Here is a 13,173-nt window from a genome sequence, read left to right as displayed (position 1 = left end):
CGTCAGCCACTGTAAATCCGCCTTCCCGGCGGAGAGCCAGAGCGTGCAGCTTAGCAGTGGAAAGCAGGCCTCCGCTCGGCCGGGGAAGACGGGGAGAGGAGGAAAAAAGGCAAAAAGAAGGGGAAAAGGAGGAGTAAAGAAGGGATAAAGGAGGAAGAAGGAGGGAAAAGGTGGTGAAAAGGACTAAAGAAGGAGAAAGAAGGGGGAAAAGGAGAAAAAAAGGAGGAAAGAAGAAGGAAAAAGGAGGAAAACAAGGAAAAAGGAAAAAAGGACTAAAGGAGAAAGAAGGAAGAAGAAGGAAAAAGGAAAGCAGAAGGAAAAAGGAAAAAAGGACTAAAGGAGAAAGAAGGGAAAAAAGAAAAAAGGAAAAAAGAGGAAAAAAAGGAGACAGGAGGGAAAAAGGAAAAACGAAAAAAGGAATAAAGAAGGAAAAAAGGAGAAAAAAGAAGGAAAAAAGAGGAAAAGAAGGTGGGAGTGGGGAAGCGACAGCAGCAAGGTGGCTGTGGAGTAAGCGCGGCTGGGGGCTGCGGGGTGGCGTGGGGTTGGGTGACCCCTCTGCCCCGGTGCTGGGCCAGGCACAGGACACGGGCGACACCGGGGCTGTGGGAGCGACGGTGGCGTTTCGGGGGCAGCGGAGGTGGGTTGAGGGGGTCTGGGGTGACCCTCAGCTCAGCTGCTGATGCTCGGGCTGCCGATGCTACTGGGTGGGGAAACTGAGGCAGGGCGGCTCCCGGGGTTCTTGCCGGCCCCGTCCCACCCCGGTGCCCGCCGGCCAGGGCTGTGCCAGCTGCCCCCAGCCGGTTTTTCCAGCTCCCGGTGCCTCGCTGGACACCAACCCAGCTGGGCAGCGGGCTGGGGAGGGGGTGCTCGCTCCTCTGTGCCCACGCAGAGCCTCTCGCTATTCCTTTTCTTTAAAAGCATATTTAATTTAATTTTATTGATTTTTAAAGAACATGTACATATGTGTGTGTTTAGTTATTAAGACTATTTATTTATCATCTACATATCTATCAAAATTGTTTATTAGTTTAGTTAATAGCACTACTTACTTACCTATATATCTATAAAGAATATTTATTTATTTCCACGTTATTTATTTCTAGGGATTGTTTGGCTTATGTATTTATGGATTTATTTATTAAGAATATTGGTTATCTATCTACCTGTTTATCGAGAATATTGTTTATTTATTTACTAATACTATTCATTTACCTAGATATCTGTTTCTCGAGAATATTTATTTATGTCTGCACTAATCTAATAACAACAAAACAACGAAACAATAATAATAATAATAATATGGTTGCCATCAGGCACCGTCCCCCTCCTTTTCTTTCCCCCAGGACCCCTCCGCTCCAGCCCTAAAAGAGTTGGGAACAGCTCAGAGGTCACTGACCCCTGGATTTTCTCCTGGGCTGTCACTACTGCCCCCCAGAAGCCCCTTTTCCCCTCTGTTTCCACCCTGCCCGGGCATTTCCATCACTCTTTTGTCACTGTTGTTGCCTCTGTCCCTCTCTGAGCATCCCCGGCTCCCTTGGGAATACGGGGGGGCTTCACAGAGCGGGTCCCTGACTGTGGCTGGGAGCGCAGCCTGCGCCAGGCGCAGGAGGGTTAGGGGCTAAGGGGGTCCCAGTGAGCTGGCAGGGGGGGACGTGCCGTGGTGGGACATGCCGGGCAGTGCTTTGGCAGGGGGACCAGCGAGGGACAGGACAGAAAACCAAGTTGAAGCCAGAGCAGCTGTGCTCCTGCCTGCACGGAGTGTTTAAAAGCCCAATTTCCCAAATCTCTTTGAGTATTTCAAGGCCAAATTTTCCAATTCTGGTGACTATTTAAAAGCCAAATTGTCCAAATCTCTTGCAGGAGCATCTTCGCCGAGCTGTGTTTGCAGGAAAACCCTGGCGGGAGCACAGAACTCTGACCTTTCCCCCACGCCGCTTTGGCTCCATCCGAACCCCTCAGTTCTTCCCAGGTAGGTTTGGGATTTTCCCCTCTTTCTTTGGAAACGGGAGGCAGATAAAATCCGCACACATCCACGGCATTAATTTTTTTAACAGCGATTTAGAGGTTTCAACAGCCAACGTTTTATTTTTCATTATTTAAGTGAATGTAAAGGGATGGGGGAAAAAAATTCTAAGCTAAACGAGCCATAGCTGGTAAACAAATTGGACTAACACAGATTTTTTTTTTCTTGAAATACCCAAGTTTTACCTTCTAAGGGAGAGGTTTGGGATGCAGCTGATCGTGGACAGACCCGGAGCGTTCCCAGGGGCCTGAGCCAGACCCACTTGAGGCAGGACGCCACGGTGAGGGTCCCACTACCGCCTGCTCCCATGGAGCAGCCGCCTGAGCGGGAAGGGGTGCTCCCAGCCCCTTCCAGCGGCGAAGGGACCTGCCAGCCCCCCGAGGAGACCCCCACTAGGGAAGAAATGCCGGCTGGTGGTCGGGAGAGCCCAGCACTGGACGGGCAAGTCACCGTGCTGCAGGGTGGGGAAGTGGCCGTGCCTTCCCTCCCTGGCGTGGGGCAGCCGAGCGGTGCCCCACATCTCCCCTCCAATGAGCATCTGCGGGAAGATGCTGAGGAGAAGCAGCCCGCTGAGGGCAAACAGCCTGCTGAGGGCAGGGGGTCCCTGCCAGGTGCCCCCATGCCCAGCCCGAGCGCCAGGGCGGTGGGGTTACCAGCTGAGCCCCCCCGAATCCAGACCCCCAGTCGGGAAGCAGAGGCAGATTTTTATTGTGTGAAGTGGATCACCTGGAAAGGCGAGCGGACGCCCATCATCACGCAGAGCGAGAATGGGCCCTGCCCGCTCCTGGCCATCATGAACATCCTCTTCCTGCAGTGGAAGGCAAGTGGGCTGCAGGGGGCGGGTCTGGGGGGGCTGGCGAGGCGGGATCGCGGTCGGCTCCCCCTGGACCGTCAGGAGAAGGAGCCGGGGGCCAGTCCCCAACGTGTCTCGTGCTTCCAGGTGAAGCTGCCCCCGCAGAAGGAGGTGATCACGGCCGAGGAGCTGATGGCACATCTGGGTGAGCAGGGAGCTCCCTGGGACCCGTCACCCTTGCCCCGCTGCCGGGATGGCAGCGTGCCGCGGTTAGCCGGCTCGCTGGGAGCTGACCGCGCTGCCTTGCAGGGGATTGCATCTTGTCCACGCAACCCCGGGAGCCGTCGGAGGGGCTGCAGCTCAACTTCCAGCAGGTGAGGAGCGAGGCCGCGTGTCACCCAGCCCAAAAATCGATCCCCTCCATCTCATGGAGCACTGGTGGCCTTGGGCTGCAAGGATTGGGGTGCCACCCAGCCTCCCGAGCAAGCCCCCCTTCTGTCTGCCCCCCCCAGAACATCAACGACACCATGACAGTCCTCCCCAAGCTCTCGACGGGGCTGGATGTCAACGTGCGGTTCACGGGTGTCTCGGACTTTGAGTACACGCCCGAGTGCATTGTCTTCGACCTCCTCAATGTCCCGCTCTACCACGGCTGGCTGGTGGACCCCCAGGTGAGCTGGCCCCACGGCTGTCCCACCGTCGGTCCAGGGGCGGCTGGGGGTCATCCAAGGGCTGCAGCACCTCTTTCATGAAGAGCTGGGGTTCATCTTCGAGAAGATGAGTCTTGGGGTTGTTTATCCTGGAGAAGGTGACCAAGAAGAGCCCTCAATATGTAAGAAGGGTTATAGGAAAGATGGAGAGAGGCTTTTTACCATGACGGGACAATGGTTTTAAACTGGAAGAGGGTAGGTTTAGATGGGACGTGAAGAAGAAATTAATGACGAGGGCAGTGAGGCACTGGCAGGGGTTGCCCAGAGAAGCTGCGGGTGCCCCATCATGGAGGAGTGCAGAGGCTCTGAGCACGCCGAGCTAGAGGAATGTCCCTGCCCATGGCGCGGGTGGGAGGTTGGGCTGGATGCTCTGTGAAGGTCCCTTCCAGCCCAGCCCCTTCTCTGGTGGGTCCATCCCCACAGTGGAAGCCACCAGCTCAGCTTCTTGGACATCCCCGTGACGGAGCGTTGCTTGGAGAAGGTTCAGGGCATCCTCCTCTCGCCCTGGGTGGTGGGTGAGGGGTAGGGCAGGTCCCCCCAGACCCAGTGCTCACTCCCCAGCATCTCCCCGCAGAGCCCAGAGGTGGTGCGCGCCGTGGGCAAGCTCAGCTACAACCAGCTGGTGGAGAAGATCATCACCTGCAAACAGGCCAGCGACTCCAGCCTGGTCAGTGAAGGTACCGGCCCCCCACCACCCAGCCGCCCGCTCCCCGGGGTCCCTGGGGGGGGCCTCGACACCCCGGCCCTGCTCCCACCCCGCTCTCACCCCAGGGCTGGTGGCTGAGCAGTTCCTGGAGTCCACGGCCTCCCAGCTGACCTACCACGGGCTGTGCGAGCTCACGGCCGCTGTCAGGGAGGGCGAGCTCAGCGCCTTCTTCCGCAATAACCACTTCAGCACCATGATCAAGCACAAGGTGCGGCTCCGGCCCCTTCCCCGGCTTCCTTCGAGCCGGCAGCCCCCCTCCCCAGTGCTGGTAGGGGCTGACTCCCCCCCTCTCCCCTCTCTCCAGGGCCACCTTTACCTGCTGGTGACAGACCAGGGCTTCCTGCAGGAGGAGGGGGTGGTCTGGGAGAGCCTCCACAACGTGGATGGAGACAGCTGCTTCTGCGACACCGATTTTCACCTCAGCCACGCTCCGGGCAAGGAGGGGGCTGCCGCGGCCCCCCTTGACCACCGGCTCCAGCAGAGACAAGTGGACCAGGTAGTGGACACCTGCTGGCAGCAGGGGACACATGAGTCTCATCTCGGCTCCGGGGGATCGCTGCAGGGTTTGGGCCACTGTGCTGAGCCCCCGCTCTCTTTCTGCGCCCCCCCAGGATTACATGATCGCCCTGTCGCTGCAGCAACAGCAGGGACAGGACCCCTCTGCGCTCAGTGACCTGGAGCTCGCTCGCCAGCTGCAGCAGGAGGAGTATCAGCAGCAGCAGCAGCAGCAGCGGCAGCAGCAGGTCCCGGCGCAGGTAACCAGGTGCTCCCTCACGGGACTGCAGTGTGGGGCGCGGGTGCTTCTCACCCCCTCATCCCCCTGCTCTGCCCCCCGGCCGGTCCCGGGGAGGGTGGCAGCGTCCCCCTGGGATGATGGGGGGTTCCTCCCCCTCGCCAGCCCCCTTCTTGTGCCCGCAGGGTCGCGCGCAGCCGGGTGGCCGGGCGGCTGGAGAGCGGAGGCAGCGGCAGAAGCCTGACTTGGACTGCACCCTCTTATAGCGCCCTGTGCCCGGCCCCCTGGGGGGCCCCTGCCCCATTCCTGCCGTGGCCCCCCCGGCTCCTGGCCAGGCTGGGGCATGTGGTGGGGTCCCCACGCCCGCAGCACCCCGACTCCCTGTGCTCCTCTGTCTTCCAGGGAGACCCCGTGGGGGTCCCTGGGAACAGGAGTGGGGGACACAGGCGAGGGGGTGTCCATCCTTACCTACTGCCGGGACCACCCAAACCTTTCCAAGTGGCCTTAACACGGGGGGGTCCCACCCGGGGGGTCCCACTCAGGGAGAGTCCCTGCTCCGAGACGCGGGGGGACATGCGTCGAGGGGGGACACGCACCCCCGTGTCCAAAACGTGGCCTTAGCCCTTGGCAAATAAAGGACTTGTCCCCGTGCTCAGGGGTCCGTCTGTCTGACACCAGCGGGGCCTCCGTGCCCCACGGACACGCGGGCTCGGGGGTTTGGGGTGAGGGAACCCTCCGCGCCCCACGGACACGCAGGCTCGGGGCCCCCCGTGGGGTGCGGTGGCGCGGCGCGGCCGGCAGGGGTCGCCGCGCACCGGTAGCGCTGCCGGGTGTGTGTGTGTGGGGTGGGGGAGTTATAGGGGACGTATAGGTGTATAGGGGTGCACAGGGGTGGGTATAGGGCGTGCATGGGCGTGACTATAGGGGGCATATAGGGGTGTGTGTGCAGGAGGTATGGGGGTGCATAGGAGATGTATCGAGGTGCATATGGGGATGAATAGGGTGCGTGTAGAGTATGCATAGGGGTGCATACGGGGGCCGTGTGGGGTGGGCATAAGGCACGCACATGGGTATGTATAGAGAGCATATGGGCATGTATCGGGATGGGCGAAGGGCATACACAGGGGTATGTGTGTGGGGTGTGTAGGGACGGGGATGGGTCCTGCACAGGGGTACGGACAGGGGACATATAGCGGGCGTACAGGGCTACGCGCAGGGCGTACGTGTAGCGGGCGCGGCCCGCCGCTCGCGGTGCCGGCGGTGGATTGCTCTGGCCTGGCGCGCCGCGCCGCCCCGCCCCGCCCCTCGGCAGGCCCCGCTCCCCGCGGGCCCGCGGCGTTGGCGGTGACGTCACTCCCGCCCGCTGCCTGGCGCGGGGCGCGCGGGGGGGGCCAGCGGCAGCGCGAGGCGGCGGCGGCGGCTCCGGGCGGCGGCGCGTGAGTTGGGGCGGGGGGGGAGGAGGGCTGCGGCCTCCGGGCTGCGGCGGGACCGGCCTCGCTCCGGGAGGGTCGGGCTGGGCCGGGGCGGCGGCTGTGGCCGGGCCGCGGTGGGGCGGGGGCCGGTTCCCGGTGCCCCGGGCCGCCCCGTTGCGGCGGGCGCGGGCCCGGTGAGGGGCGGGCGGCCCCGGGCCCAGCGGGGCGTTGTGGGGGGGTCCGCCCGCCCCAGGCCCCGGCGAGGTTCCCCCCGGTGCTTCGCGGCCGCCGCCCGCCGGCGGCCCCGGGCCTCGGTCCCCGCCCGGCGCGGCGGGACCCCCCGGCTCCTCCGAGCGGGCCGGGCCGGGGGGGGCGGTGCCCCCCGGGGCGCTGCGAGGGCCCGGGCCTGGTCTCCGGCCCCGCCGGGGCTGGGCTGTGCCCGCGGGCGGCCCCCGCCTGTCCCGGCCCTGCCCCGGTGCTCCCAGCCGGGGGGAACCCCCGCGAGCCCCCGGTGCAGGGTCCGGGCCGTGACCCGGTGCCCAGCCACGTTCCCGGGCCCGTTTTTTCCTCCCCGTGACCGGAACGTTCCAGGGTTTTCCCCTTTCCCAGCGGGATCGCTCCCAGAACCGCCCCGGGCGGGGGGGGGGGACGCTGGCGGCGCCCTCCCCGCGCGGGCTCGGCGGCCCCGGGGCATCGCCTGGGCCCGGTGGCCCCGGGCAGGGGGTGCCGCCGGCCCTGGCCGGGGCCTCACCCCGAGTCCTGCTGCGCTGCCCTGCCCGCGCTGCCCGCCCTGCCTGCGCTGCCCTGCCAGCCCCTGCCTGCGCTGCCCAGTGCTGCCCTGCCAGCCCCTGCCTGCGCTGCCCAGTGCTGCCCTGCCAGCCCCTGCCTGCACTGCCCCGCTGCTGCCCTGCCCGTTACCTGCCCGCGGCACGGTGCTCCGCTTCACTGGGAATCGGGGCGTGCTCCTGCCTTGCCTTGCGAAACTGGTTCCCCTTCTGCCCTGGCCGGTGCGGAGCCGCCTCACCCCTCCTTAGATCCCCGCTCCGCCTCGTGGGTTTGCTCGGGGACCCCCGACCCCAGCCCAGCCCCCCCAAGCCCGGGGAAGGGGAGCACCGGCCCGTGCCTGGTGCTGGGAGGTGCCCGCGTGGAGGGGAGGGAAGAGCTGGGATGCAGAGACCCCACGGCGGTGGGTGGCTTCCCCGTGCCGTGCCGGTGGCCGTGCCGGTGGCCGTGCCGGTGGCCGTGCCGGTGGCCGTGCTCTGCCTGGCCGTGCCCGCCGGGAGCCTCTGGCGGGCACAAAGGTGCTCATTGTGCTGCCGGCAAATCCCTAATCCTGCGCCGTGCGGCCGCCTGGGTCCGGCCGCCTGGCGGTGGCGGTGGGCTCCGTGCCTCAGTTTCCCCTCTGGGCCTGGGGCTGCGGGCTGGGGACCAACCCCGGGATGCGAACACGGCGCTCGGGGGAGAAACCGTGTCAGGGGGCTTCATCCTGGGGTCGTGTCTGTCACCGGCTGATGCTGCGGGGAAGTCCCGGGGACCGGGAAGCTGGTTCTTCCCGCCGGCCGTGCCAAGGATCCGTCCTGCCGGCTGGGAGCAGGAGCCGGCCCCGGTTAATCATCACCCGGTGACCTCTGCCGCGCCGGGAGCAAAGTCCTGTGCCGGGGCCCAGCTCTGCCGCCCTGCGGCACCGGGGGCGTTCACCGGCCGCAGACCCCCCGCCGCTGGCCGGGCCGGGGGCTGAGGTGGGCTGGGGGGCACCAGGCAGGGGGGATGTGAGCGGCGGTGCCGGGTGCCCCCCTCACCTCGCCTCTGCCCCCCCCAGCATGTTCCAGACCTTGTACAGCTACTTCTGGTGGGAACGGCTCTGGCTCCCGGCAAACCTCACCTGGGCCGACCTGGAGGACCGGGATGGGCGAGTCTACGCCAAAGCCTCGGATCTCTACATCACCCTCCCCTTGGCCTTCCTCTTCCTCATCGTCCGGCACCTCTTCGAGACGTGAGTCCCTTCCCCGGGGTGGGGGGCTTGCCCTGGTCCAGCCCCCCCTGCGCCTGGGGGCTGTGTGTGGGGCTGGGGACGTGCTGTGCTGCTCCCCTGGCTGCGTCCCCCTGCGCTTGCCCGGCTGGGGGTGACCGTGGCGCTGCGGGGGTCCTGCCCCCCCCCCCACGCCCCACACCCCGTTTAGGGCTGGGGGGCTGCCCCTGGCGGCCCCACACAAACCCGGCTTTGTGCATCCTCTGCCGCCCTTATCGCGGCGCAGGCGGCCGCGGCCCCGGCGTTTAAGGAGCGATTTGTTGGGCAAACAATGGCGAGCGGAGACCGGGAACAGACGGGGCTTTGTTGGGGTGGTGGGAGAAGGGAGGAGGCACCGTTCTCCAGGGTGGATACAGCCCCGCTGCATCGTGGCGGGCCAGTCCCCCACCCCTGAAGGGTCTGGGGGGTCCCCCCTGTGGTAAAACCCACCTTGGAGGAGCAGCGGGATGGGGAAGCGGGGGCACTGAGCAGCTGGAGGTCCTTGGGTGGCTTTGATCAGCCGGGTGACACAGGACTGGGGGCTTCTTACGTCCCCCTACTCCTTCCCCAGGTACGTGGCCACCCCACTGGCCGGGCTGCTGAACGTCAAGGAGAAGATCAGGTTAAAAGCCACCCCCAACGCCGTGCTGGAGAAGTTTTACGCCGCCACCACCAAACACCCCAAGCAGGTGAGGGAAAGGGGGTCCCCAAAAGGGGCTCAGCATGGCGGGAGGGGGCGAGCGGCAGAGCCGGAGCCCTGCGGCGTGGCACGAACGTCCCTGCCGTCCCCTAGGCCGACGTGGAGATGCTCTCCAAGAAGAGCGGCTGCACGGTGCGGCAGGTGGAGCGCTGGTTTCGCCGCCGCCGCAACCAAGACCGGCCCAGCCTGCTCAAAAAGTTCAGGGAGGCCAGGTGAGACCCCGCGCCTGGTGTCACCGTCACCCTGCGGTGGGGGAGGGGGGGGTTTGGAGGCACCTGCTTGGTAGGGAGCTGCCCTGGGAGGGGGGAATATGGGGCTGGTGGGTCCGTCCTTCTCCCTCCCTCGCCCCGGTGCCCGTCTGAGGACCATCTGCTTCCTTTTTCCAGTTGGCGATTCACGTTTTACCTTATTGCTTTCATTGCTGGCATGGCTGTCATAGTGGATGTAAGTATTTATCCCCCCTCCGTGCATGCCCGGCCCCCTCCGCCCCCTCTAACCCCTCTCTGTCTCTCGTTCCCCTCCGCCTCCTGCAGAAACCCTGGTTCTACGACCTCCGGGAGGTGTGGAAGGGATACCCCATCCAGGTGAGCGCCCGACTCCGTCCCAGCCGCCATCCCACGGTCCTTCTGCCCCCGGAGCTGCCTGGGGCAGTCGGAGATGGGGGCCAGAGGCCCGGGGGTTGCTGGGGGGGTTTCTCTGGGGGCTGCGGGGGGGGTTTCTCCAGGTTTCGCGGTGTCTCTGGCACCCCTGTGGGTTTGGCTGGTGCACGGAGCAGGGGGTTGCATGCCGTGGGGTGTGGGAGGGTCCCCAAGACACCCGTGGGTCTGGCTGGTGGCCACAGAGGGGGATCAAACCCCACTGGGGCGCATGGAGTATCCCCCCACAACCTGTCTCCTGGCCTCCAGAGCATGCTGCCCTCCCAGTACTGGTACTACATGATCGAGCTTTCCTTCTACTGGTCCCTGCTCTTCAGCATCGCCTCCGACGTCAAGCGCAAGGTGGGCTGTGGCAGGGGGGGCTCTCTGGGGGCGGGGGGCATCTTGGCAGGGTTCTCTTTGCCCTCGTGGTGGGTGATAGGGACCGATGGGCTGGGGGGATGCGGGAGAGGAGTGGGGTGGCGGGGGTTGGGGGTCGGAGCCAGGATGCTGTAACCCCCGGTTCCCCCTTTCCTGGGCGCAGGACTTCAAGGAACAAATCATCCACCACGTCGCCACCATCATCCTCATCAGCTTCTCCTGGTTCGCCAACTACATCCGCGCAGGGACGCTCATCATGGCCCTGCACGACTCGTCGGACTATCTGCTGGAGGTACGACCCCCTCCCCGCAGCCACGGCCACGGCCCGCACCCCCTCCCCCGCTCACCCCCCCTCTGCCCCCAACAGTCCGCCAAGATGTTTAACTATGCCGGCTGGAGAAACACCTGCAACAACATCTTCATCGTCTTCGCCGCCGTCTTCATTGTCACCCGCCTGGTCATCCTGCCCTTTTGGTGAGCGCTGGTTGCTGGTGAACGGGTGGGGAAACTGAGGCGTGGGGCAGGGAGCCCCACTGCGGGGGGGGGGGGGTGGGATGCTGGTCCCTGCTCGTAACAGCGCTGCTTCTCCCGGCAGGATCATGCACTGCACGGTGGTTTATCCGCTGGATCTCTACCCGGCCTTCTTTGGCTACTACTTCTTCAACTTCATGATGGTGGTGCTGCAGTCGCTGCACATCTTCTGGGCCTACCTCATCATCCGCATGGCCCAGAAGTTTATAACTGGAAAGGTAAGAGGGGGCTGGGGAGCGGCTCGGGGGTCCCGGCCCACCGTGAGGGGCATCGGGGCTGTATCGGGTCCCGGCTGGTGCGGCTCGGGGTGGAGGGAGGGTGGGGGTCAACCCCAGGGGTGAGATTAGGTGGGGGGGGGGGGGTTGCAGGGGAGACCCCCAGACCATGAAGCCGGAGTGCACGCGGTTTCCTGAGTCCCGGAGAGCCCTGGGTGGGGAGGAGACCGTGGTGGTTGCGATGGGGGGAAACTGAGGCACAGCAGGATAACGGTGTCACTGACCGAGCCCCCCACCCTCCCCTCTGCCCCCGCAGGTGGTGGAGGACGAGAGGAGCGACCGTGAGGAGACGGACAACTCTGAGGAGGAGGAGGAAGCGGCGAAGAACGGGCCCCTCTCCAACGGCCACCCCGTCCTCAACAACAACCACCGCAAAACCGACTGAGCGCCCTCGCCCCGTCTCTGCGCTGGCGGGGGCGGCCGGGGGCCAAACCCGTGAGATGCCCAATCCCACCGCTGCCACCTCGCGCAGCGCCCAGGTCCCCATCCCCTCCATCCTCTTGCCCGGGACCCCGGAGAGCCCGTCTCGGCCCCCAGCCCCCTCCGTTGCCTCCTCCGGAGAGGGTCTGCGGCTGCGAGGGGACGGCAGCGTCGCTGCTTTCCCACCTCACGCTCACCCTCGGTGCCCTTCCTGCCTTTCACCTGCTGCCTTAATCCAGCGCGGTGCCCCGGGACAGGCGGAGCGAGGATGGGTCCCGCTGGCATCCCCCCGGGATGGCTCCTTCCCAGCCCCTCGCCAGGGCTCCAGCCTCCTGGTTCCCCGTTTCCCCACCAGCCCCTCGCCGGGGGGGCAGCGCATCCTGCACTCGCCTGGGAAAAAGCCCCTTCCCCACCCAGTGCCCAGCAGAGCGGAGGCAGCGCGGGCACAATCCCAGCTCCATCCCCGCTGGAGCGCTGGGAGGGAGGAGCGGGGCCAGCCCTGGGTGTTTGGTGGCCGAGTGTCACTTGGGAGTGCGGGATGTCACTGGGGAAGCGCAGGATGTCACTGGGGAAGTGCTGGCGGAGGGGGGCCGCGGGGTTTGGTCACGCCTCGGAGCAGTTTCATCCCCTCGTTTCTCTCCTGTAAATGGGTTTCGAGTCTCTCCCTCTCCGTGGCCTCTCCCGGTCCCTTCCCTGGCTGTAACAGGACAAATTTGCAACTGATTTTTTTTTTTTTTTTTTTTTTTTTTTGGTTTCTATTTATTTGGAAGACAGAAGGAGCCAGGCTTGGCTCTGTCTCCTGCATCCACCCGGGATGCGGGGAGACCTCCCAGTGCGGAGGGGTGGGGGGAAAAGGACCATTAACCAACGCCAGACCAAAACGTATTTTGTTGTTTTTTTGTTTTGGTTGTTTTTTTTTTTTTCTAAATAAAAGGTTAAATATATTAAAAGTTAAAAAAACTAATAAACTTCGGTTAAAAAAAAAATAATACAGGGCTTGGGCATCTTCTCTGGCTGCCACAGCAGCCCTCTGGCCCCCGTGGGGGGTCGGGGGTGATCGCCTTGGCACAGCCCCCTCGAGCTCTCATTTAGGCAGCGCTAAAAGTGGGTGGATTTGAGGATTTTTTTAAATATTTTTATATATTTTTTTTTTCCCCTCCCCAAAAGCTCTCTCTGTCTTCAAACCCAGCCTGGAGCGTGGGCTTCGGTGGCCCGAGGAGCGGCCGCCCTCTGGGATGACAAAGCTGCTATTCAGGTGGACGCTAAGGATGGAACTGGAGCTCGTGGAGGCCCTAGAAAGGTTTTGTTTTGTTTTTGTTTTGTTTGGTTTTTTTTTTTTTTTAAAAAAAAAGGTTATTTAGCATGGAAAAAAAAGACTCCCTTGTGTGAGCGCAGCGTTGCGGGCGCTGGGGTCAGTCTTGGGCGCCTGAGGGATGGGGGGTGGCGGCTGGAACCTGTTCCAGCTCCCCCCAGGCCGGTGTTTTTGCATTTCAGCCGCTGGGTGACGTGAGATTTGATTCCAGTTTGTTCAAAAAAATAATAATCTGCCTCTTTTAGCCTGTGTTTACGGTGCTTTATCAAACCGTTTGGATGTGCAGGTACGAGCTGCTCCCCCCCCACACCCCGAAAAAAACAGCCAAACCCCAACACTGGGAATTGTGTGTTGCTGCCAGGGGGCGGGGGGGGGGCGGGGGAAGGGGAAGCAAATTTTCCTTGTGGAACTGCTGCGGGTTTGTGTCCAGCAGCCAGACCAGGCTGGCAGGCGGCTGCTCCACCCTCCCTGGCTGCCTGCGCCGGCTCTGCCCTTCCCTACCCCTCCGCAGGTGCCTAAATCGGGTCGGGTTTG

The 13,173-nt window shown here is 63.7% G+C and overlaps 2 protein-coding genes across 10 annotated transcripts; both read left to right on the top strand.

Moving 5' to 3' along the window:
- Positions 1-394: 394 nt before the first annotated feature.
- MINDY1 (MINDY lysine 48 deubiquitinase 1) lies at positions 395-5,616 on the top strand. Of its 7 annotated transcripts, none has more exons than XM_040618579.1 (11): positions 395-507; positions 1,861-1,969; positions 2,203-2,843; positions 2,964-3,021; positions 3,126-3,190; positions 3,329-3,487; positions 4,101-4,203; positions 4,298-4,440; positions 4,537-4,728; positions 4,844-4,987; positions 5,131-5,616. In XM_040618579.1, the coding sequence occupies exons 3-11, from the start codon at positions 2,331-2,333 to the stop codon at positions 5,584-5,586; spliced, it is 1,833 nt and encodes a 610-aa protein (XP_040474513.1). In that variant the 5' UTR covers positions 395-507; positions 1,861-1,969; positions 2,203-2,330; the 3' UTR covers positions 5,587-5,616. The 7 variants fall into 7 exon arrangements, 5 of the variants coding, with proteins under 5 accessions (XP_040474513.1, XP_040474512.1, XP_040474511.1 ...); XM_040618578.1 differs by having other exon boundaries at positions 398-496; XR_005831484.1 differs by having other exon boundaries at positions 426-468; positions 4,537-4,759; positions 5,151-5,265.
- A 666-nt stretch (positions 5,617-6,282) lies between these two features.
- On the top strand, positions 6,283-12,883 carry CERS2 (ceramide synthase 2). 3 transcript variants are annotated; one of them, XR_005831491.1, is made up of 12 exons: positions 6,283-6,401; positions 8,197-8,370; positions 8,957-9,074; positions 9,179-9,297; positions 9,472-9,529; positions 9,619-9,669; positions 9,991-10,083; positions 10,265-10,393; positions 10,469-10,575; positions 10,697-10,850; positions 11,164-12,627; positions 12,822-12,883. XR_005831491.1 is itself a non-coding variant. In XM_040618663.1 (11 exons), the coding sequence occupies exons 2-11, from the start codon at positions 8,198-8,200 to the stop codon at positions 11,290-11,292; spliced, it is 1,131 nt and encodes a 376-aa protein (XP_040474597.1). In that variant the 5' UTR covers positions 6,283-6,401; position 8,197; the 3' UTR covers positions 11,293-12,883. The 3 variants fall into 3 exon arrangements, 2 of the variants coding, with proteins under 2 accessions (XP_040474597.1, XP_040474598.1); XM_040618663.1 differs by having other exon boundaries at positions 11,164-12,883; XM_040618664.1 differs by lacking the exon at positions 6,283-6,401 and adding an exon at positions 8,012-8,116 and having other exon boundaries at positions 11,164-12,883.
- The last annotated feature ends 290 nt before the right edge of the window (positions 12,884-13,173 follow it).

This window comes from Falco naumanni, chromosome 20 (genome assembly GCF_017639655.2).
Source record: "Falco naumanni isolate bFalNau1 chromosome 20, bFalNau1.pat, whole genome shotgun sequence".
Lineage (NCBI taxonomy): Eukaryota > Metazoa > Chordata > Aves > Falconiformes > Falconidae > Falco > Falco naumanni.
This window is presented reverse-complemented; position numbering and strand designations above follow the sequence as displayed.